General features: G+C 43.3%; 1 protein-coding gene across 1 annotated transcript; it reads left to right on the forward strand.

Moving 5' to 3' along the window:
- The first annotated feature begins 992 nt into the window (after positions 1-992).
- Positions 993-23,240, forward strand: sim2 (SIM bHLH transcription factor 2). The gene is made up of 11 exons (XM_034550646.1): positions 993-1,167; positions 8,092-8,174; positions 10,161-10,250; positions 10,378-10,486; positions 12,117-12,202; positions 13,557-13,756; positions 13,993-14,099; positions 21,452-21,599; positions 21,694-21,847; positions 22,033-22,357; positions 22,522-23,240. The coding sequence occupies exons 1-11, from the start codon at positions 993-995 to the stop codon at positions 23,238-23,240; spliced, it is 2,196 nt and encodes a 731-aa protein (XP_034406537.1).
- Positions 23,241-24,351: the final 1,111 nt, after the last annotated feature.

The following is a 24,351-nucleotide window of genomic DNA, read 5'->3' on the forward strand; positions in this document are numbered from 1 at the left end:
TCATGGACAATGTTCTCCTAATGTTCCTCATGTGGAGATGTCGGCTATATTATCTGCCCAGAGAATTGTTTTTGTTAGTGCAGTTTACATTCCTTATGATGCCAATTTAAATTCTGTGTTTATGTACTACAGAAATGTACCACTGTTTTTGTTTTGCTGTGTTTGTCACGTGTTTGTTGTGTTGAAAAAGGGCTGAATGTCGTTGTGCATCCCTGTGCTGCACAATGACTGAATGCTGAATTAGTGAACACAGGTTATGGGAGCCATGCAGATGACACACATATAATTCTGTTCAAAACATTTTGTATTAGCCTAAAGTGGCCTAAAGCCATTGTGTAAAGTGTGGAGCCGAGTTTGTCGTTCTTACACACACACACACACACACAGAGAGAGAGAGAGAGAGAGAGAGAGAGAGAGAGAGAGAGAGAGAGAGAGAGAGAGAGAGAGAGAGAGAGAGAGAGAGAGAGTAATTGACACACAGACAGAAGACAGACAGACTCAGGGGTGGTCTGGTCTGAGGGGGTTCCAGACCCGTTCAGTCTTCTGTTGCTCTGTTCTTACATCAGCTTACAGCTCCTCTAATAACTTCAGTAAGTGTTCCATTTGTTCTTCCCTTCTTCGGCGCACGAGATATGCGCGATGTCCGCAGGGTGGGGTGGGGTGGGGTGGGGGCTCCTCTGGTGCCTGGACCTCTGGGGGGTGAATAAACACGCGGAGCACTGACAGCTCACCGTGAACACGGGACGTGGCGTTCAGCTCGGGGGAGTCGGATCGAAGCTCACCGGGATGGTTCCGACACGCGCAACTCCTCTCCCATCGGCGGGGTGCGTTGAGCGGCCGGTGGGATAAACGAAACGCGGTCCGCTCTTCGTCTTTTAAAGCTGACCCGAGCAGGCATCTGGACATCGGGGACGCCTCTCAGTGACACCGCGGCTCTATGGGGAAAGACTTACTCTTATGCAACGAGCATTGAGGTGCAACTTCCAGAGGAGATGAAGGAAAAGTGCAAGAACGCGGCGAAGACGCGGCGGGAGAAGGAGAACGGGGAGTTTTACGAGCTGGCCAAGCTGCTGCCTCTGCCGGCGGCCATCACCTCGCAGCTGGACAAGGCCTCCATCATCCGACTGACCAGCAGCTACCTCAAGATGAGGGCCGTCTTCCCCGACGGTAGGAGCCGCCGGATAGCTGATGAGTATCATATCGAACCAGCATGTATTATAGTGGCATATTCAAATAGAGACATATTTCATATAAAAATAGCTTTTTAGTTTATTGCTGTTTGAATTGCACATGTTTTATTCCATAATATATTGCACATTTATGACTAAATGTAAAGTAAAATATAGCTGGGGGGGGGGAGTTAAGAAGAGGAATAAGGAATTTGGTAGAAGAACACACGTGCGGGAGCTCTGAGTCTATAAACATCCAACTAATTAAGAGGAGTTATTTCTCTTAAATTGTCTGTATGAGAAAGAAAAATCTAAATATGGGAAGAAATAGATCCATACACTCATTTTGGCCGTTTAATAAGACGTCCTCTGTGGAATCCTAATTGCTTTATTTATTTACTAATACTTTATATTTCATATTAAAAGTGAGACGACCATTTATTTATAACGGTAACAACTGAATTTGACGAAATATTTCAAATGAACCAGTCTAACGTATTTTCCCAACCAGTTAACCTAAATGTCGCTCTTGTAAATGTAAAAAGTCAAAGGTTGTAAACCATAATGGGTGCCTGTATTTTTGTATGTAATTAATTGTTACAGCTTTAAAAAAAACTCCAACATATTAATTAATTTAAAATAAAACTTTAAAAAAAGCCTGGTCACTTTTATCAGAGAGCTTGCTATAGCCCTTTAAATATTTAAATGTTATTTATTTATTTTACTATAATATATAATATCATGATAATAATATTAATAGTTGGATTTTTTGATCGGTATTATTTATTATCGGGCCTACCGGTTCCGTGACTATCAGATGCAGTTCTCCTCGCAGTAACAGGAAAAGAAGAATCACTCATCGTCTCCGGGGTGTTGAACCAGTCTGGATCATTAGGGGGTCATCGGAGTGTTAGGGTGGTGTTCCCGACGTCTCGTTTAACCGCCTCACTCGTTCATCAAGCGACTTATTTCATTAAGGCCGCGTGCAGCGGGCCGGGTGGGTCGGAGGGCTGCAAACAGAGCCCTTCCTCTCTGTCATCACTCATAAAGTCAGAGGGAACACACGGGAACACACGGCCCTCTGTGCGGCCACCCGGAGACCTCTGTGTCCGAGACGCAGTGAACGCCTCAGCCGCAGCAGGCCCGCTGCAGCGCGCGCTCAGTTGAACGTCTAACGCTCTTGAAACCGACGGTGCGTTTAAACACATCCAGAATCCTCCCGATCCATCTGTGTGGCCCCGTAATCCCGATAAAGCTTTTCTCGGTGATCTCCAACTGCACATATTACTCCATAATTGCATTCTGAAGTGGAAAAGTGCGTGATAATAACCCGTAAAATGTAGCTTTTATTAAAGTGGATACTTTTGAACCGCAACGCTTGTGATCTTACCTTTACGTCACTATTTGTCACAAATTAAAAACAAACGGGCCTAATAACACATAAGTATTAATACGCGACAATTTGAACGTGTGCGCTTTTTGAACGTGTGCGCTTCTGCATACCTTTTTTTGCATATAATTACGCATTTCATTTTATTCTATGTTGGTATTAAGATTTAGGCTTTTTTGTTTATTTTGGCCACGTTGTTATTTATTATTATTATTGTGAAGAAGAACCTCAGGAACCAGCAAGGTCACAAAAGATATGGAACGGTTTAGCTCCCATTCGTAGGTTTATATTAAGCTTCTGATATTTAGATTTACACTCAATTATTGATTTGTGTGTAGAAGTTTAACACTTTTTTTTCAATACACAGCAATGATCTAAAGAGCTTATAATTCAGAAAAAACATAGTCTCTGTAGAGTATTCTTTAATTAAGAAGGTAATTTATGACTAAAGGAAAATAAATAAATGTGTCATAATTCTGGACATCATCATAGCTGGAATAATTTAATTCTCAGAGATAAAAAGCAAAGTATTAACTCAAACACAAGTTTGTATTACAATTTAGAGGCACTCATGCTTTAGTTGAGTAGTTCCATTTGAAACATTTTGCATATAAAATATATTTAGCATTAAAAAAATATGTATATTTATACTTTTCAGTGTACTTTTACTTCTATAGAATTGTCACTTGTGACGCCCGTTTCTCCAACTATTTTTGAAATGGAAAATAGGTGCATGTTGAGGTTTCATGTCCTTTTTCTTTTCAACTTAGATATTCAGCATTCAGTATTTCCCCATAACCCGTCAGTGCCAAAACTGCAGCAGCACAGGTATGGAATTACAAATGATGTGAAAAGCAGAATTGATTCTCCAACATGACCTGCGTGGCAGGAACACAGACAACTCTAAAGAAGTTCATGTCTAGAATAATCAGATAATATTCCATTATACATGTTAGCAGTTGAGCAATATACTCCACCACACATTTATTTTGGAGCACTTTCACTGCCATCAGTGTATTAGGTGACGTGTTTCTTCGGGTCATCAGTGTGAGAGGGCACTCACCTGAAGAAAGCTAAATGTTTACCAGAGAGACGTGGAGCGTGGCACCTTGTAGATCTCAAAAGGACACATTCTTAAAAGAAGGAGCAGGGTGCATGGTGATACGCCTCGTGGTTCACCCTCCCGCTGGAGGACAGCTGGCCATTTGATTTAGTGAGCAGCAGCACAGACACTGGGGTCTCTGAATGCCGGCCTGGATTACGGAAAAGAAAAAGAGAGAGAGATTCAATTCGAAGTGTCAGGCACTTAACATTTCATATCCTTCCTGATGAGGTGATGACAGAACCCTCTGCTTCCTCCAATGTGCTCCTTGTCTCGAGCTGTTCACACACATAACTTAATGCAGAATGTTATTTTTACAGTCAGTTCTCTGCAAATACGGGCGCTTTGTCACGTCTGATACCGACGCACAAGGCCACATTGTTAAGAGAGTGATCGAAGTGAGAGTAGTGAGTGTGTAACCCAGGATGGGAGGGAGGGAGGTGGATGGGTCAAACAAACACTGGACTCCCTACCAGCAGGCCAGTGTCGGAGACGGGCGATTATGTCCCAAAGTTAGTTTAGTGATGTTAGTCATGTGTTTTCCGTACTTATATTATGTTGTTTACCTTTTACTTTGCTATTTTAAGTCTAAACTTGATGTTTTTTCTAAATCTAAGTAAACAGATTTGTTCCGGAAACCCAAAGCAAGTGTTCTTGATTGAATTCACAGCGTTGACTGCCACCATAGTGGAGCGTCATCAGAAAGTGACCGAGCCTCCTTCGACCAGTTGGAACTAGAACGTGAAGGATTTTTACCCCTGAAGCTCAGAGTGGAAAGTGGAATTTGTGTCCATAAGCAAGACACGCTGGTGCTCTTCTCCAAGTCTAGAAGTAGGAGTAAGGAAAATGATCACGGCCATACACAGTAAATATATGAAGTTTGCTGCTTTAAATAAAGACTTTGCTAAACTAACAGAAATATAACACGTTTTCAGTAGTATTTATCACGTATGAGCGGGCTTTGGCTGCATGCAGGTCCGTGTAGAGAGAGACCAGAGAACCATCGGCCCAAATGCAATCTGGGAACCCACCGGCTATCGCCTGATGAAGACTTGGCTTTTTATTGGTTTAAAATTAGTTTGTGAACTGGCTATTTGCAAATCAATCCGGTCGTACAAGTAGTCCCTCAACTACACTCTGGTCATTCTTGGACATTAAAAAAGAAGTCTTGGCCCTGATATCTGCTGCTCGACCAAAGACGTGTCCGTTGTCAGACCAATAGCCAATGGGCTCAGAGATCTGTCAGTTAGCCCACCCTATGTAAGAGTATTGGTGTGGGTTGAAGAGGAGTACCAATAGTTTGGGTTTCTTGCATCCGGGTTTACAGATACAGTATCTGCCCCAAACCCAATACAATGGAGGTGAAAGGAAATACATTTTTGTAGTACTTTAACGAGACTACGGCCATGCTAGCAGCTCTGTCAGGCCTTACACAAGCACAGCAGCACTTTGAACTGAAGGCCAATGGCCATGTGCTAACATGCTTACAACTTTGAATGTACTCAATCTGGATTTTTGAACAGCTGTACACTGTGTTTCGATGCTATTGAAATTACTTTCACACGCCATCACTATGGCCATCAGCTGAGAATACCGCCTACACTGAGGGGGAACTATCTGCAGTGGAAACTCAGCTGAAGTCAAAAAGGATTCATCCCCTGGGTACCCCGATTGTCCGTCCAACATTTGGTGCCAATTCATTCTGTAAATGTTAAGATATGACCTCACAGAGCAGACGTCGGCCTTCAGCCTCTGGAGAGGCCACTAGAACAGAGAACCAGGCCAGATGGAGGACAGCAGAGCCTGTAAAGTGACAGATAGCGATAAGGGTTCATGTGAGGTGACGGGCAAGACGAGTTTAAAGTGAGCGTGACCCATAGAGTCACAATGCTGGTTGAATTTTAACAGCATTGGTCTGAATTAGTATCTGCCTTAGATGTTGCTGCTTAGAAGAGTCTGCAGGCGCACTGCTGTCCTCGCCTCGCTGTCGTATGGTTTATTGAATCGGTTTTGCATGTTTATTTGCTCACAGCGCTGCGTATAGGAATCAGAGACATAACTAGATTACCTTACTTATGTTCCATTTGCTCTGCGTGTGATCATCGGATCATAACCGGGATACTGAGCCTGTACTTGCATGTGTGTCCCCAATTCAAGTCGTGGAGTTAATCCGTTGAAGAGAAGATTTGTATCGATGTAATGACATGAGCCACATTTCTAAAATTATGATAATTCCAAAATTAAATGTTTTTTTTATTCGTGCCGTTATTGGAGACATCCCTGGCTTCAACAAATAATCCAATATCCTGGGGACACCGAACAAAATCTGCTATTTAGTTGTCACATACACATTGCTTTATTGACTTTAATGCAGGCCTATTGTAGGATAAGTGTACACATAAATAGCATTAAGAACTACAATTGATCGTAAAGCGTGGTCAGGACATAGATATGCCACTCCCGATAATACCTGCAGATCAGTAGAGAAATGATAGTTCACGCACAGAGAAACCTGAATAAGGTAACCATCATGTGTTATGTTTCATGTCACATCCCTGAAGACTTATAAGAGGAACCGCATGCAAACGGCTCACTGAGGGACCATGTGTTGTTTATGACAATGACCAAAGGCTCCAACCCCGTATGGGTAAAGATGGAAGAGGAATTAACAGCTCCATTCCAGGTTATGGACTCGTTATCACAAAAACACACAACAAAAATAGACCAAGGAAATCTAATTTTACAACACTCTAGGTGGGCATGGGTTAGGGCACATAAGATTCTGGGGATTTCTCAATACAAACAAAACTACTCCTCCACGTGGAATAATCCTCATCTGTTTAGGGAAAAAAGTATTTCTATGGGATACATGGCTGGCAAAGGAATACCTGTTATCAAAGATCTCTACAGAGACGGCTCATTTAAATCATTCGAGGACCTTAAAGAAACATTTAATTTACATGAGAAGGGGGATTTCTGGAAGTATTCAAAGCTGAGGAGTAGCATGGGGTCCGGGTTTGGATTGAAAAGAGAAGAGGAAGAAGAGAATGAGATTCAGGAGTTCCTCAGTGCTTCCTGTACCCTACACTCTGCCTCCATATTTTATCGTAAAATGTCAAACATTCAAGCTGGAATGTGTGAAGGCCTGAGACTAGTATGGCAAAAAGATCTCAACATTGAGATTAAGGAAGATGTATGGCGATAAATAATATCAAAGGTAGGCTGGGCTACAAGGGATGCAAGAAGCAAGTTTACTCACTACAAAATTGTATATAGATATTATTTTACACATCTGAAACTGTATAAAATGGGCTTGATGCAGGATAATAAATGTTGGAAATGTAACATAGAAATGGGCACTTTTCTACACGCGTTGTGGGAGTGCTCCAATGTGTTGCCTTTTTGGAAGGTAGTACTAGAAATGTTAGAAGCGTGGCTCAAACGGCCTTTACCAGAATCCCCACAGCTGTGTTTATTAGGGGATGCATCGATAGTGCCATCAGGCCTCAACAAGGCAGAGATCAGAATATCACTAACAGGGTTCATGGTGGCAGCGAGGCTTATCCTGTGAAACTGGAAGAGCCCACATTCGCTCACAGACTGGCTCAAACTCATGACAGACAGCTGCATTTGACAATATGATTGACAGGGTAAAGAACAGTTCAAGCCAAACGGACCAAGCATGGAACAATCTAATGGCCTTTATAACAAATTAGAGTGGTCAAGTATTCGTGGACGGAATTTGTGTTATCAAGAAAAGGCAGGAATAAATGCAGAGTATGTGAGTACGCAAATGTACATGTAAAAGATAATTAAAGGGGTGTCTGGGTGAGTGTAATTTTGTTGTTGTTGTTGTTGCTTTGTTTTTTGTTTTCTCTTGGTGTTTTGTTTCTGTTTGGTTTGTTTGTCTGCTGTTTTGTTTTTATGGGTTTCTTTGTTGTTGTCGTGTTTCTGTTTTGTCTTTCTGTACTTTATTATTGTCTGACAAGTCTAATTGTGATATTTATGTTTAATGTTAATATATTTAAATGAACATAATAAAAAAACTTAAGTGAAAAAAAAGAAAAAAAGAAAATGACCAGAGGCTGATTATAGTTGAGTTCAATTGAAATATGTATCATGTGCTCTGATATTTGGGACATAAAGCTCACGCTCTCTGCTTGCTTGATGACGGATTCTCCTCAAATGTCTCAGGAAACGCTCCAACAGCTAAAACAGACGTGTCTCGCTACAGCCATAATACAATTTCTCGTAATAATAATAAGATCTGTCAATCTTGTCTTGAATTAAAATATATATTTAAAAAAATGTAAATAGTTGCAATTTAAAATGTCCAACCTGGTACATCCTCTCTGATATATATATATATATATTTATATACAGTATATACGTGCATGTTTGGTGTGATCGGAGTATCTGTCTCTCTGCAGGTCTGGGTGATGGATGGGGTCGAACCACAAGGCTCAGTCCTCTGGACAGCATGGCCAGAGAACTGGGCTCCCACCTTTTACAGGTCAGTACAGGAAATAACAATGTGCAGCCTGAAACTGATAGCAAATGATATCTCTGTGTGTTAATGTGTGCAGTGCTATTTCAAATGTTGCTGTGCTACGCTATGCTATGCTAAGCTATGTTAGAGTGGGGGTCATCAGGAAGTACCCTACTTGCTAAATCTGATTTTACACCAAATTATCATACCACAATTACATTTGAAATTTGCAACATATTTGGGCTTCTTTATTAAATATACTGTATTTGCAATTAAATGCTGTAAATAATACAATACGGACACTTCAACTGTGGGAAAAACACCAAATATCTTTGAAATTACAGTTTTTTTGCTTGTCTTCCCAATATAAGCAGCAATTTCAAATATGACATCAATGCCATACAATTCTTCTTTCATTTTATTTGCGGCTTTGTAGTGATATTTATTTATATGGATCATTGCACACTTTGACGCACGGCAACCATGCACGCTCTTCTTCAACGTGCTACAGAAGAGACATCATCTGCTCTGGACAGTAAAAAGGAAAACTCTTGACAGTGATTGCGTTTAAAGGGGATGATGGCAGTGTGGATGTGATTGGCTCCGAGTGTAACAGCCGTGGAGGATAATGTTTGCTTTCTGAACCAAACCTGTGACTCCAAACCACTGTGATCGCCACCAGCCTGCCACACTTTAAATATTCCTTTTACTGTTTTACTCATACATGATACAACTTAGTAGGCCAAGCTAATTAATTTGGCCTCTATATGTTTAAAAAGGCTACATATACCTCTGTCAGCTCTACTGCTCAGAATGTGTTATTTTATTATATTTCATTTCATTCATATTATATAATTTTGTCACTCTCTTCTCCTGTATTTGCTTCCACACACATATTAAACACTCATATGTAACCCATTTTATTTAGAACTGTTTTTGAGCTCATTACAAACATTTTTGGGGAACATGTTTCTCGGTTAATATTATTATTATTATAATTATTACATATTATTATAAATGTTCCTGTTACTTGTAGGAAGGAGACATTTATAACCGCTATGTCACGAGCAACAGATGCAATAGATAGTCAAAGGCTTGAACTTTACTCATATGACGTGATTTATGGTCCAGTTGAGTTCTGTTAGTTAATACTCAGTGCTGCCACTTTTTAAAATACATGTAGGTGCTCATCTTGTGGTTATAAGCGTCAACAACAGGCCTGTTGAATACTTGAGTTCTGGGCCTCTAAATTCCTCTGCCCATAATAATCTGTATCAAGACCGGATGCATTGGACCTAACCTGTGCACATTAAACAACATTCATTCATCAATTGTTGTTTTACCAATTCATAATGTGCCCCCTTTCAAATATTCTTGCTCCGTGTTGTGCCTCAGTAGCATGCTACTCAAACGACTGGTTTCCTTATTCCAGTTCAAACACTGGATTAAATCAATGATGCTTTTAGAGCCAGTTAAGTCACATCATGGTAACGTAGTTCCATTTGGATAATAAAAGCTATCAGACACATTCAAATGATCAACGCATCTGTAAAATGTTAACTGCCAGTATTTTTCAATTCAATATTTTTAAAGAGTGAAGGCTCATCATTTCTTCTCTTTTTTAACTTGTTATTTGAAACCAATTTTCTAAGAAAAAGTTATTGTAGATTAATGTTGCCATGCATCAAAAACAAGAAAGAAGAAAGAGCACGCATTCAATACGAGAACATTAAAAGAAGAACAATACAATAGAGAGTTCACACTGGGAATTATGTTTGTTTTTAATAACGTTTTCATGAAGACACTTACACTGCCCAATGTTTTTGTTAATTGAAAAGTAATAATAAAGAAGCTTAATAAAAGTTAGTCACGGGTAAATAATAAGAAAATGTTCACACTAATGGAAACTCGGCACCATCCATTCATACATCATACGGGTAAATGTATTGGCACGGATCAGTGTAAAAATAGTTGACATTACTAATTTGTGTGCTTGGTTACCGCCCTCAGACTCTGGATGGCTTCGTGTTCGTCGTTGCCTCCGATGGTAAAATCATGTACATCTCTGAAACAGCTTCAGTGCACCTCGGCCTGTCCCAGGTAAGACCCTCCCCCTTGACCCCAGCAGAATAAGGTCACGTGACACGTGGTTGATGTGTTTTGTCTTGCTTGGCTAGTTGCCATGGCGTCGCTGCACATTCATGAGCGCGTGCTGTGTGTCCCTCAGGTGGAGCTGACAGGAAACAGCATATTTGAGTACATCCACCCATCAGACCACGATGAGATGACCGCAGTGCTGGGTCTCTGTCAGCCCCCACACCATCACTTCTCCCCAGGTACCCGAGGAGCCTCAATCTACACATGTCATGAATGTCCCCCTGACTGTAGATGGATCTCAGCGGCACAGAGAACCAGGATGTGTAACCGGCTTGTATTAGAGGCAGGCTATGACACTACACATGTGTTCCTGTTGTCTTGATGAATTCAGTGTAATGCACATTATAATATGATAATTGCTTGCATAACCCATTATTTTACTTTACAAGCAATATTCCTGGACTAGAAGATAGAGTGAGAGGCCTGCATCATTAAAATGTGGGTTGCAGACTGTAAGATGATGCTGGTCGGCTTGCCGGGTGCTGGAGAAGAGAACCCTAACCCAGACCCAGGACATGGTCTAACCTCAGAGCCAGGACATGGTCTAACCTCACACCTAGGACATGGTCTAACCTCACACCCAGGACATGGTCTAACCTCACACCCAGGACATGGTCTAACCTTACACCTAGGACATGGTCTAACCTCACACCCAGGACATGGTCTAACCTCACATCCAGGACATGGTCTAACCTCACACCCAGGACATGGTCTAACCTCAGACCCAGGACATGGTCTAACCTCAGACCCAGGACATGGTCTAACCTCACACCCAGGACATGGTCTAACCTCACACCCAGGGCATGGTCTAACCTTACACCCAGAACATGGTCTAACCTCAGACCCAGGACATGGTCTAACCTCACACCCAGGACATGGTCTAACCTCACATCCAGGACATGGTCTAACCTCACACCCAGGACATGGTCTAACCTTACACCTAGGACATGTTCTAACCTCACACCCAGGACATGGTCTAACCTTACACCTAGGACATGTTCTAACCTCACATCCAGGACATGGTCTAACCTCACACCCAGGACATGGTCTAACCTCACATCCAGGACATGGTCTAACCTCACACCCAGGACATGGTCTAACCTCACATCCAGGACATGGTCTAACCTCACACCCAGGACATGGTCTAAACTCACACCCAGAACATGGTCTAACCTCACACCCAGGACATGGACTAACCGTACACCCCACCTCGCTCACTTCGCTCGGCTTCTGCCAATCGGCTTGTAGCTCCTTCACTTCGAGCTAAACACTCAAAGTCACGACTGTTTGCTGTGCTGGCTCCTCATTGGTGGAACGAGCTCCCCATTGACATCAGGACAGGAAGTCTCTACAGACTAAAAACACATCTTAGTGACTACACCTTGAATAGGGAAGGTAGAGCCGTAGTAGCACTTTAGTAGCACTTAAATGTCTCTTACTGATAGCACTTTGTAGTTTAACACTTCAGCAGCACTTAAATGTCTCTTGCTGATAGCACTTTGTAGTTTAACACTTTAGTAGCACTTAAATGTCTCTTACTGATAGCACTTTGTAGTTTAACGTTATTGAAGAAATTGTACTTGCTTGATTCTTGTTGTTCTGAGTTTGGACTCATGGTTTAATGCACTTATTGTAAGTCGCTTTGGATAAAAGCGTCAGCTAGTGACATGTAATGTAAATGTAATGTGTGTAAAAACAAAAGAAATCTATAATTTATTCACTAATTTACTCAATTTTAGATCATTTTAGGAGTAAAAAACACAATATAACATGCATGTAATGTCTCTGTAATGTGTGTTTGTGTGACAGAGTATGAAATAGAGCGCTCGTTCTTCTTGAGGATGAAGTGTGTTCTGGCTAAACGAAATGCAGGACTTACATGTGGAGGATATAAGGTAGGTGCAGCCAGGATGTACTTTGACCCCCCCTTTCCCCCCCCCCCCCCCCCCCCCCTCCCCCCCCCCCCCCCCCCCCCCCCCCCCCCCCCCCCCACACACACACACACACACACACACGATGATATCATTTATGGCAACTTGGGGAGCTGGAAGTGATTTCATTCCATGGAGTAATACTTAAACAAGTCATTGGCCATCAGTTAGGACATCCAGGAATATTCAGCTGCCCCTCAAAAAGACTAAAGCTGCTGTCAGATATTTGTCCAATTCCTTGAATGAATAGAGGCCTCATATGTGATGCACTGTGCAGCATGTGAGGGAGCACTCCTGAGTACTGTTGGCTTGTTTGAAACAGCCTGTTCATAACAAACTAGCGGAGAGGTGGATGCATGAAGGATGTGCAAATATCTGACCCATTGTGTTGTTTATGCTGTTAAATTGAATTAAAATCACTATGGGTAATGGTAGTATATAAATAACAAAGTACTGGCTGTATTTAAACTCATAATGTATATTGTCAAAAGGAATTGGATCTTCACTAGTTTCCTCTGGCGACTGCGTCTCAGTGGAGAGCAGGGTCATCTATCAATTAGAGGATCGGCGGTTCGATCCCCGCCTCCGCTGGCCCATGTCCATGTGTCCTTGAGCAAGACACTTAACCCCAAATGTCTCCCATAGCTGTTCTACGGTGTATGAATGTGTGTGAATGCTAGTTACTCCTGATGGACAGGTGGAACCTTAGCTCCTCCCATCAGTGTGTGAATGATGTCATGTAGTGTTAAAGGTACAGTACCTTTACCATTTACAACACAACAAGGGTAAAGTGACGGCTGTCTAGATGCACAAATGTTCCTCTGCCATTTGAAAGATATTGTTTTCTAACACTTAAAAAAAACCACTATTAATATCATAGCCCTATTTTACTGCAGAAATTCAGAAAATAGAGGTTACAATGTTGCTTATTGTTTTTGCCTACTGCAGCATTGCCTCTGCACAGAGACAGATCAATGCATTCCCTCTGAAGGAGTAGCTGCTCGACTGCTCATGACCACAACAAACAAACCTGAGAGTCAGCTGGGTAAACAGTTAGAGGACTACACGTGCACGCGTAGAACTGGAGCTACATCCAAAGTACTGTTTCTTTTTCATACGCGTCCAACAGTGCATACATACTAAAGGTTAAGGCTGTTTGGGATGAGTTACACTCCCAGTTGGTGATATTTCAGCTTAGCAACAGAGGAACTAACAGCCAGCGGGAGCACTGCAAACCCTTTTTAACTTGTTCTGTCACTCTGAATTCCTTTAAATGTGTAAATGTGTAATGCATTCGTGTCCTGCTGTGGCTTCGCAGGTCATCCACTGCAGCGGTTACCTGAAAGTGCGTCAGTACATGATGGACATGGCGCTGTATGAATCCAGTTATCAGACTGTGGGTCTGGTGGCAGTTGGCCACTCCCTGCCCCCCAGTGGTATCACTGAGATCAAACTCCACAGCAACATGTTCATGTTCCGAGCCAGCCTGGACTTAAAACTCATTTTCCTGGACACAAGGTAGGACGGACACTTTACTGAGCACGCGGATAGAAAAAAGAAAGCAATGATATCATGATATGTTGATGGGGACCAAAACATTACAACAAATGCACAAGATAACAATATTGAAATATGTACATAATATACATTAGTTGTGTAGACTGCTGTATTGTTAACTGAACATTGGGATGCACTTAAGCAAATCAACCCCCTGACTGTGAGCTTGTGCCCTCTCTCATGTGTGCTGGAGCTAGGGTGGCAGAGCTGACAGGCTATGAGCCTCAGGACCTGATAGAGAAGACTCTCTACCACCACGTCCACGCCTGTGACGTTTTCCATCTACGCTATGCTCACCATTTATGTGAGTCCTCCAAATCCTTTGTAAGACTTGGGTGGTAGAGTATATAGAATTGAAGTGACAAATCAACAATGATGAATGAACAATGTAGTGACTCAGAGAAACTGCCAGCTTGAGCCCCCTAACATGACTCACAGGCCAAGATACAATGTTTAGTTGAATCCAAAACACAGGCAAAGCTCAAAACCAACTTATCTAGAAAGGGTTAGGGAGAGAATCATCAATCCATGGATAAGGTAGGCAGATTAAGGCTGGGATCTATAACAGGTGAATAGATATGGCAAGGTGATGGGTATGGCAGGACAAGAGGTTACTGAAGGGCAGTGGGGAATGGCTGGATCTGAAATCCAGAAGAGTTAGTAGCAGAGTAAACAGAGCAGACAGCCGAAGGAATGGTCGCCAGCTCTCCTTGTCTGGCTTGAGTCGGGAGACGGAAGGTCAGGTGGAACCTCATGGAGCGAGGAAGGCAGAGGGGGACTGCAGCTAGGTTAACCCAACAAGCACTGGAATGGGTAAAGTCCAGTGGCGTAGCTGGGACTAGTGTTATGTGCATACCCAAAGCACTTGTCTGGCCCAGGAAGAAAATGTGATGTGAAGTGCGGTCAGAGACTATCCCTGGGGACACTATAGATGCAAAATTCATAGTGTTACATAATGTCATCTGTCTCTTTGGCAGAAGGGAATTTGGGGAAGGGAATGAAGGGAGCAGACTTGAAAAACGGTCAACAACGTTGAAGGTGTTAGTGTTACCATGATGAAGGGAGTGTTACAGACTAAACGGAGATGGAAACAGGAAGCAGTTGCAGTGAACCGGCAGAAACCTTTGTGCTGATTAATTCAATTCAATTCAGTTTATTTTGTATAGCCCAATATCACAAATTACAAATTTGCCTCAGAGGGCTTTACAATCTGTACACATACGACATCCCTGTCCCAGGACCTCACATTGGATCAGGAAAGACTCCCCAAAAATAACCTTTGACAGGGAAAAAAGGGAAGAAACCTTCAGGAGAGCAACAGAGGAGGATCCCTCTCCCCGGATGGACAGATGAATAGATGTCATGTGACCAGATGAACAGAGTTACATAAACACATTACATGAATATGACAATGTATGAATGGAACTCCAGTCCATGAAACAGAAGGAGGTAGAGAGGAGGGGGCGGGGCATCAGCAGGGCCAACGCGGGAGGCCGGCTCACCAGGCATCAGACACCTCCAGGTCCAATGGACCCTATGAGACGTGAAGTCACAACGACTCCGGGGAGGAAGCAGAGTTAATAAGGTGCAATGGAGAGATGTAAATTCATCCATAAGGAGAGAGAGAAGATGAGATAGGTGCTCAGTGTTTCCTAAAACATCCCCCAGCAGCCTATAAGCCTATGGCAGCATATCAAGGGGCTGGACCAGGGTAAACCTGATTCAGCCCTAACTATAAGCACTATCAAACAGGAAAGTCTTAAGTCTATTCTTGAATGAGGTGACTGTGTCTGCCTCCCGGACTGAAAATGGAAGCTGGTTCCATAAAAGAGGAGCTTGATAACTGAAGGCTCTGGCTCCCATCCTACTTTTTAGGACTCTAGGAACCACGAATAGCCCCGCATTTAGTGAGCGCAGCTCTCTAGTGGGGCAATATGGTACTACAAGCTCCTTAAGATATGATGGTGCATCACCAATCAAGGCTTTGTAGGTGAGGAGAAGAATTTTAAATGTGATTCTTGGTTTTACAGGGAGCCAGTGCAGCGCAGCTAATACAGGAGTAATGTGATCTCTTTTCTTAGTTTTTGTGAGTACACAAGCTGCAGCATTCTGGATCAACTGGAGGGATTTAAGAGACTTATTAGAGCAGCCTGATAATAAGGAGTTGCAGTAATCTAGTCTGGAAGTAACAAACGCGTGAACCAGCTTTTCTGCATCTTTTTGAGACAAGATGTGCCTGATTTTTGAAATGTTACGTAGATGAAAAAATGAAATCCTTGAGATTTGCTTAACGTGGGAGTTAAAGGACAAGTCTCGGTCAAAGATAACGCCTAGATTTTTTACAGTGGTGTTGGATGCCAGGGAAATGCCATCTACAGAAACCACATCACCAGATAATTGATCTCTGAGGTGTTCAGGGCCCAGTAAAATAACTTCAGTTTTGTCTGAGTTTAACATCAGGAAGTTGCAGGTCATCCATGTTTTTATGTCTTTAAGACATTCTTGAATTTTAGCGAGCTGGTTGGTCTCCTCTGGTTTGATCGATAGATATAATTGAGTATCGTCTGCATAGCAATGAAAGTTTATGCAGTGTTTCCTGATAATATTGCCCATAGGAAGCATATATAAGGTAAATAAAATTGGTCCAAGCACAGAACCTTGTGGAACTCCGTGATTAACGTTGGTGGTCATTGAGGCTTCATCGTTTACAAATACAAATTGAGATCGATCTGATAAATAGGATTTAAACCAACTTAGTGCGGTACCTGAAATGCCAATCGACTGATCCAGTCTCTGTAATAGGATGTCATGATCAATGGTGTCGAACGCAGCACTAAGGTCTAATAATACCAGTACGGAGATGAGTCCTTTATCTGATGCAAATATGAAGTCATTTGTAATTTTCACCAGTGCTGTCTCTGTGCTGTGGTGTTTTCTAAATCCTGACTGAAACTCCTCAAATAAACTATTCTGATGTAGAAAGTCACACAACTGATTTGCGACTACTTTCTCAAGGATCTTAGAGAGGAAGGGAAGGTTAGAGATTGGTCTGTAGTTAGCCAACACCTCTGGATTAAGAGTGGGCTTTTTCAGGAGAGGTTTAATTACAGCTACTTTGAAGGAATGTGGTACATGGCCTGTTAGCAAAGACACATTAACAATATCCAGCAGAGAGGTGCCAATTAAAGGCAACACGTCTTTAAGCAGCCTCGTTGGGATGGGGTCTAAGAGACAGGTAGACGGTTTAGAAGTAGAAACCATTGAGGACAATTGGTCTAGGTTAATGGGAGAAAAGCTATCCAAATATACACCAGGGCATACAGCCGTTTCCAAGGCCACTCCTCTTGATGACAGATCGGCAGTAGTTAAGGGCAAGAGAGCATCAATCTTGCCTCTAATAGTTAAAATCTTTTCATTGAAGAAGTTCATGAAGTCATTACTACTGAGGTCTATAGGAATACACGGCTCCACAGAGCTGTGACTCTCTGTCAGCCTGGCTACAGTGCTAAAGAGAACCCTGGGGTTGTTCTTATTTTTCTCTATTACTGATGAGTAATAGGCTGCTCTGGCATTACGGAGAGCCTTTTTATATGTTTTAAGACTATCTCGCCAAACTAAGCGTGATTCTTCCAGATTGGTGGAACGCCATATACTTTCGAGCTTTCGTGAAGTTTGCTTTAGGTCGCGGGTCTGAGGGTTCTACCAGGGAGCAAACCTCCTTTGCCTCACTGTCTTTTTCTTCAGTGGGGCTATCAAGTCTAGTGTCATTCTCAGTGAGCCTGTAGCACTATCGACAATATGATCAATCTGGGACGGACTAAAGTTAGCACAGGAGTCCTCCGTCACATTGAGACGTGGTATTGAATCAAATGCAGAAGGAATCTCTTCTTTAAATTTAGCTACAGCACTGTCAGTTAGACATCTGGTGTAGAAACTTTTGACTAACGGTGTACACTCCGGGAGTATAAACTCAAAAGTTATGAGGTAATGGTCTGACAGAAGAGGGTTCTGTGGGAAGACCTCCAAATGTCAATGCCATATGTAAGAACAAGGTGGAGGGTGTGGCCAAAGCAGTGAGTGGGTTTCTGTACTCTCTGACAGAAGCCAATCGAGTCCAACAATGAGATAAATGCAGTACTAAGGCAATCATTATCAATATCCACATGAATATTAAAATCTCCTACAATAATAACCTTATCAGTTTTAAGGACTAAACTTGATAAACACTCTGAAAATTCAGATATAAATTCTGAATATGGACCTGGTGGCCGGTACAGTATAACAAATAGAATTGGCTGTAATGTTTTACAGGTTGGATGTGAAAGACTAAGAACAAGGCTTTCAAATGAGTTGTAATTTAGTTTAGGTTTAGGATTCATTAATAGGCTTGAGTCAAAGATGGCTGCTACTCCACCTCCTCGGCCGGTGCCTCGAGGAATGTGAGTATTAATATGACTTGGAGGAGTTGATTCATTTAGGTTGACATATTCTTCATGCCTCAGCCAGGTTTCAGTAAGACACAATAAATCAATGTGATTGTCTGATATTAAATCATTTACTAATACAGCTTTAGATGACAGAGATCTAATATTTAGGAGTCCACATTTAATTATCCTGTTTTGTTGTACTGTGGCAGTAGTGATGTTAACCTTTATGAGGTTATTTTGTATGACTCCTCTTCTGGTTACTTTTGATTTAATTAATTTAAGTGGCCGTGGGACAGACACAGTCTCTATATAGTTAAGGTTAAGGGTGGGTAACTGCTCGAATAGAAGTGCAGAGAAGGGTGGAAGACTACAACTCTGCTTCTGCTTCCTGATCTGAACTCTGGGTCATGGATTAAGTCCGCTAATCAACTTCGCCATGTTCGCAGAAATGAGACGCGCTCCATCCCAAGTGGGATGAATGCCGTCTCGACTCATCAGATCAGGCTTTCCCCAGAAAGTCCTCCAGTTATCTATGTAGCCCACATTGTTTGCTGGGCACCACCTGGACAACCAGCGGTTGAATGACGACATGCGGCTATACATGTCATCATTGATCAGATTGGGGAGAGGGCCAGAGAAAACTACGGTGTCCGACATTGTCTTGGCATAAGTACACACCGATTCCACAATAATTTTAGTGACCTCCGACCGCCGCAGTCGGGAGTCATTACCGCCGGCGTGTATAATAATCTTACTGTAACTACGCTCATCTTTAGCCAGCAGTTTTAAACAAGATTAAATGTCGCCCGCTCTGGCCCCCGGGATGCATATGACTTTGGTCCCTGGCTTCCCTATCTTCACGTTTCTGACTATGGAGCTACCTATAACCAGAGTGGGTTTCTCAGCGGGTGCGTCGCTGAGTGGGGAAAACTGGTTCGAAACGTGAAGAGGTTGGCGGTGCTCAGTGGGCTTCTGTTTAGACTTAAAACCCCTTCGAACAGTCACCCAGCCATCCGGCTGCTCGGGGGCTGCCGGGGGACAGCTAACAGAGGCTAAAGCTAAAGGCCCCGCACCGGCTATGGGGGGTGGCGAGCTAACTAGCGTAACTGTCTGAGCTTCGATGGTGCGGAGCCGTGCATCTAACCCACTTAGAACTGCCTCCAACCTAGCAAATGAACTACACTTGTTGCATGTACCGTTATCATTAAGAGAGGCAGAGGAATAGCTATACATGAGACACTCTGAGCAAGAGGGAGCGGGAGGGGGAGAAGAAAACATCGCGAGCTGCTAAGCTGGCAACCGGAAGTGATGCAATACGCTTACCGGAAGAGAGAGAGCGATGCGTTCAGGAACCTCAAGGAAGGAAGACAGCTTCCTGATTACTGATCAGACCAGCAGCACCAAGCTCCCTGCTGTCTTACTCCTCTGAGGCCAACCAGAAACATTGCCGTAGGAGAGACAGCGTGTAGGTGTGACACCGACCAGTATGGCCAGCCAAGAAGAGTGACCCTATTTTGGACAGTCGGCGGAAAGAAGAGTGAAAAATTGATGAGGGCTATGAGAGGAGCCACCACAGCACTGTACTTCCTGATAGATCACCACTAAAAGTTGGCAAAGAGCAGGAAATGCTCTAGCTCATTGTGAGGGAAGGGGATGGGCCAGTCCAAGACCGATCCACATGGATGCTCCCTGCATTGACAACACTTGTGGAAATGGCCTGGTATACTGCAAGACTAATGAAGGAAATGGGGTTACTACAGGGCTGGAGCGAGTGGCTTGATATAAAGAGTTATCATAATGCAGGTAAAACAGAGCAGGCAGCATACATACAAGGAGCTGGGGAAGTCGAGACAGACAAAGTAAAGTTGCAAGGTGCCTTAACAGAATATTGCAAACATTTGGGAAGACCTTAGGACAATCGAGGAAATAGGTGCAGATGCTGCTGTCATTATTCAGTTTAGTTTCAATTCAGTTTATTTTGTATAGCCCAATATCACAAATTACGAATTTGCCTCAGAGGGCTTTACAATCTGTACACATACGACATCCCTGACCTTTGACCTCACATCGGATCAGGAAGAACTCCCCAAAAATAACCTTTCACAGGGAAGAAACCTTCAGGAGAGCAACAGAGGAGGATCCCTCTCCCCGGATGGACAGAAGCAATAGATGTCATGTGTACAGAATGAACAGAATTTACAAAGTTACATAAACACATTACATGAATATGACAATGTATGAATGGAACTCCAATCCATGAAACAGAAGGAGGTAGAGAGAGAGGGGGGGGGGGGGGGGGGGGGGGGGGGGCGCATCAGCAGGGCCAACGCGGGAGGCCGGTTCACCAGCATCAGACACCTCCAGGTCCAATGGACCCTATGAGACGTGAAGTCACAACGACTCCAGGGAGGAAGCAGAGTTAATAAGGTGCAATGGAGAGATGTAAATTCATCCATAAGGAGAGAGAGAAGAGGAGATAGGTGCTCAGTGTATCCTAAAACATCCCCCAGCAGCCTATAAGCCTATAGCAGCATATCAAGGGGCTGGACCAGGGCAAACCTGATTCAGCCCTAACTATAAGCACTATTAAAGAGGAAAGTCTTAAGTCTACTCTTAAATGAGGTGACTGTGTCTGCCTCCCGGACTGAAAGTGGAAGCTGGTTCCATAAAAGGGGCATAATTATGGGCTATATACCACAACTATCATATTTTATTCTTAAAATACAGTTAATTTTCGCTGCATTGCAATGAATGCAAAAAAAGAAATATGACTTGTTGTTTAGCTGTCCTACTCATTGCTCTCATGTCGTTTTCGACAGGCAACTGTTTTCAGAAAACAAGTTGTAAAAACCCACTATTTATATTCCCTGCTGAGCACCAAACAGCAGAATCATTTAGAGACTAGCTGGTGAACATATCGGTGTGTTTAGCAGCTGAAGAGCCAGATATTTCCTCCAGCAGTTGGTAGAGACCAAATCAGAGTTAAACAAGAGAGAGAATATTGAGAATAACTGTTTGCTGTCCAGTGTTTTGTTTGCAGCATATTACTTCTGCCCCCAAGTGGCAAAAAAACTGTTATTGCAGGTTTTCAGTTACAGTCCATCGAGAAATGTTTCTTTTGAATGACTGATGCACAATGCTGGTTATAAAAAGAGGCCCTTCCTGTATATGTCTAAAGGGCTGATTTGACCATTCTTCTCTTTGATCCTGATCTATGTGGTTCCTGTAGTACTGGTGAAGGGGCAGGTCACCACTAAGTACTACCGCATGTTATCAAAGCATGGAGGCTGGGTGTGGGTCCAGAGCTACGCCACCATCGTCCACAACAGCCGCTCCTCCAGACCTCACTGTATTGTGAGTGTGAACTACGTCCTCACGTGAGTAAGGGTGCCTTGCCCACGTTTATTCTCCATGTAAAACCTCCAGTTAAACCAGTACAAAGATACACAGTGTCTGCCTATTTGCACACAGTGACGTTGAGCGAAAGGAGCTTCAGCTTTCTGAAGACCAGAGTCGAGCCACGAAGCCGAGTCTCAGTCTTTCTTCAGTTCAGGACCACCGCAAACAACTTAGAACCAAAGCAGTCAAGATGAGGAGCAAACTTAGAGCAGCTCACTATCCTGAGGCAGGCCTTCCTCTTGGCTTACTGAGTAAACAAAAGGTGATTGTTTACACACAGTTATGATGGAAAATGTTTTGCATCCCCATCTTGAAGAAAATAATGTAAACCTAAGCATGTAATTTAGAACTTTAGATAGTACTGCTGTAAATTGTATTTCTGGTTTTGTCATTGTGTTGGTTTCTGGATAGCAGCAGGCTGCTAGCCTCTTCCAGCCAGACCGTCCAAGCTGCTCCCCACAGAGGGGGTTGTGGAAGGAGAGATCCCCGTACCCACTGACCTCCTGCAGGGAAAGGAGCTCCAGCTTGAGCTCTGAAGCAGACCAGGTGTCCTGCGGCCCCACATACAATCTGACCCTGCACTACCCTTACAATCACCGGCATCTGGAAGCTCAGAGCCAGCTTCCTAGCTCAGGTCCGTCCCCCCAGCTGGCTCAGCAGATCCTCGGCTCCCTGCACAGCAGAGGGTCAGTCGGTTGGAACATCGGCAGCCCCCCAGCACCAAATAAATACACAGGTACACTCTTTAAGTAACACAGTTGAGTTACCTGAATTAAGCCACATTAAAGGGTAATTGGACATTCTGTACACAACAACGTTTCATGTTCCGAATGCTGCCCCTCCTCTCTCTCAGGAGACCTTCTGGTGTAATTTCAGCTTGTGATTTGTTTTCTTCATCAGACCAAGTGCCGCCAGCGGACCGCAGGCACCCCGATGAGATCTACCATGATTGTTCCAGCGGCACAAACCCACATTCTACCAGCCGGCTGAAGGAAGAACCCTACGAATATTACACGCTTGTCCACGGCGAGCTGCCTGAGGTTTGTCCACACCCCCGTCCTCACGCCACCAAGGACGGTAAGCGTTTAGGTCAGGAGGTCCGACATAACACGAGAGGCGCCGAGGGACCTCGAGGCAACCGGGCCCTCGTCGACCTGGTCCTGGGTAGAGCTGAGCAGGGCCAGCCTCTCCCCGTGCAGATGTCGCTGGAGCAGAGGAGGCGACTGTGTATGATGGAGGCTCCCTACTTCCCCCCGGCCGCAGCATATCCACAGCCTGCCGACGGCCTCCAGCAGCACGGAGCTGCTGCAGAGCTGCAGCTCAGGTCGGCTGAGGACGACAGGAGAATGTTGATCGGTATGGGGGTCGGGGTTGGACTTCCAGCCCAAGCCCCATACGTGTCTTTGAACTTTCACACGGTCCTGAGCAAACACGGTTCCATTAAGGCCCCCGCTTTGCCCACACTGAGCCACATGACAGACGGCCACGGCTACCACGGCAGAGAGACGGCCTCTTACAGCTGCAACAGCCAGAGCCCCAGCTCCGGCTCGTCGCCCGAGAGCCACAGAGAGATCCCGCATTACATCGGCACATCCGTCATCATCACGAATGAGAGGTGACCCAGGACAGAGTGCTCCAAAGCCTCCAGCCAGGCTCCTCTCCGCCGCGTCCCCTTTGCACCTCTGACACACAATAGGACATTACAGCTGTGAGCTTTTTTCTCTCTCCCATGTTGTCCGTCATAAAATGCGTTCTATAGAATATATATGCAATACAGCTTTCGCAGGAATTTTTATTAACTTTTACTATTTTGTATTATTAATATTAAACCCAAACCCAAACTTAGGGCCTGAGCATTACATATGACTTCCTGATTTTGTTCTCAAAGGATCATTTAATTCACACATTTCATTTCAATTCACACTCAACCCATCTTTATTTAAATTGAGTATCAGGAAGTTTTGGAGGAAAACTGATTTTTTCATACATACCAAGCATACATTTAAAAAAATGAAATAGCCATGTTTTGCTTGGTAAACAATTTGGTTGGTAAACAATAGCTAACTAGAACCAGTGGAGACAAGCTATGTGTATATGATGCAGCAGCTCTTAAAATGAAAATCTAATTTCATTTAACAGGCAGACATAATTAATTAAGGCAGGAGTTTGTCTTTAATTTCACTATTTATTCTACGTTATATATTTATTGCATAACTTCACTTATCAGTGATTTCCACATGCAATAGAGTGGGCAGGCGAGTGGGTGTTGAGCATGATGTGAGCTAGAAACATTCATTACACTCAACTCTTGACTGAGAAGGTGGCATTTGGATATTGGAATTGGTGTCATGGAAACAAGTCTGTAGACAATAAAATAAAGGTTATTTTCAAGGGAAACTATGGTTTATTGCAATTTGGGTTTTATTTCCATAGCTCTGGTCCCGGGTTTTGATAGGCTGTTGGTTATGATGACACTGCACTCGATAGGCGGAGTTCTGAAAACACGATGACATCACCAGAGGCGTAGAAGACCCTGAATGTTCAGTAGGGAACCGGTTTAATCCACCTGTGCTCAAAGAAGAACTCACATTACTTTAATGCTTTTCAAAGTAAGGGCCATTTTGGTAGAATAGTCTGTAGCAACATCAAAATGATATATCTATTTGACTTAAACTACTAAAACTAAAAGTGAACTATAAAAAAACTATTACTTTAAATCAATAATGTCTT

This window comes from Cyclopterus lumpus, chromosome 14 (assembly GCF_009769545.1).
Source record: "Cyclopterus lumpus isolate fCycLum1 chromosome 14, fCycLum1.pri, whole genome shotgun sequence".
Taxonomy (NCBI): Eukaryota; Metazoa; Chordata; class Actinopteri; order Perciformes; family Cyclopteridae; genus Cyclopterus; species Cyclopterus lumpus.

Bases quoted from the DNA above. Each gene is read 5' to 3' on its own strand.
- sim2 (XM_034550646.1), top strand. From the start codon at position 993: ATGAAGGAAAAGTGCAAGAACGCGGCGAAGACGCGGCGGGAGAAGGAG. The intron at 21,848-22,032 runs GCAGGCCTTCCT...GTTTCTGGATAG, and splicing joins GAGCAGCTCACTATCCTGAG to CAGCAGGCTGCTAGCCTCTT. The intron at 22,358-22,521 runs GTACACTCTTTA...TTTCTTCATCAG, and splicing joins AGCACCAAATAAATACACAG to ACCAAGTGCCGCCAGCGGAC.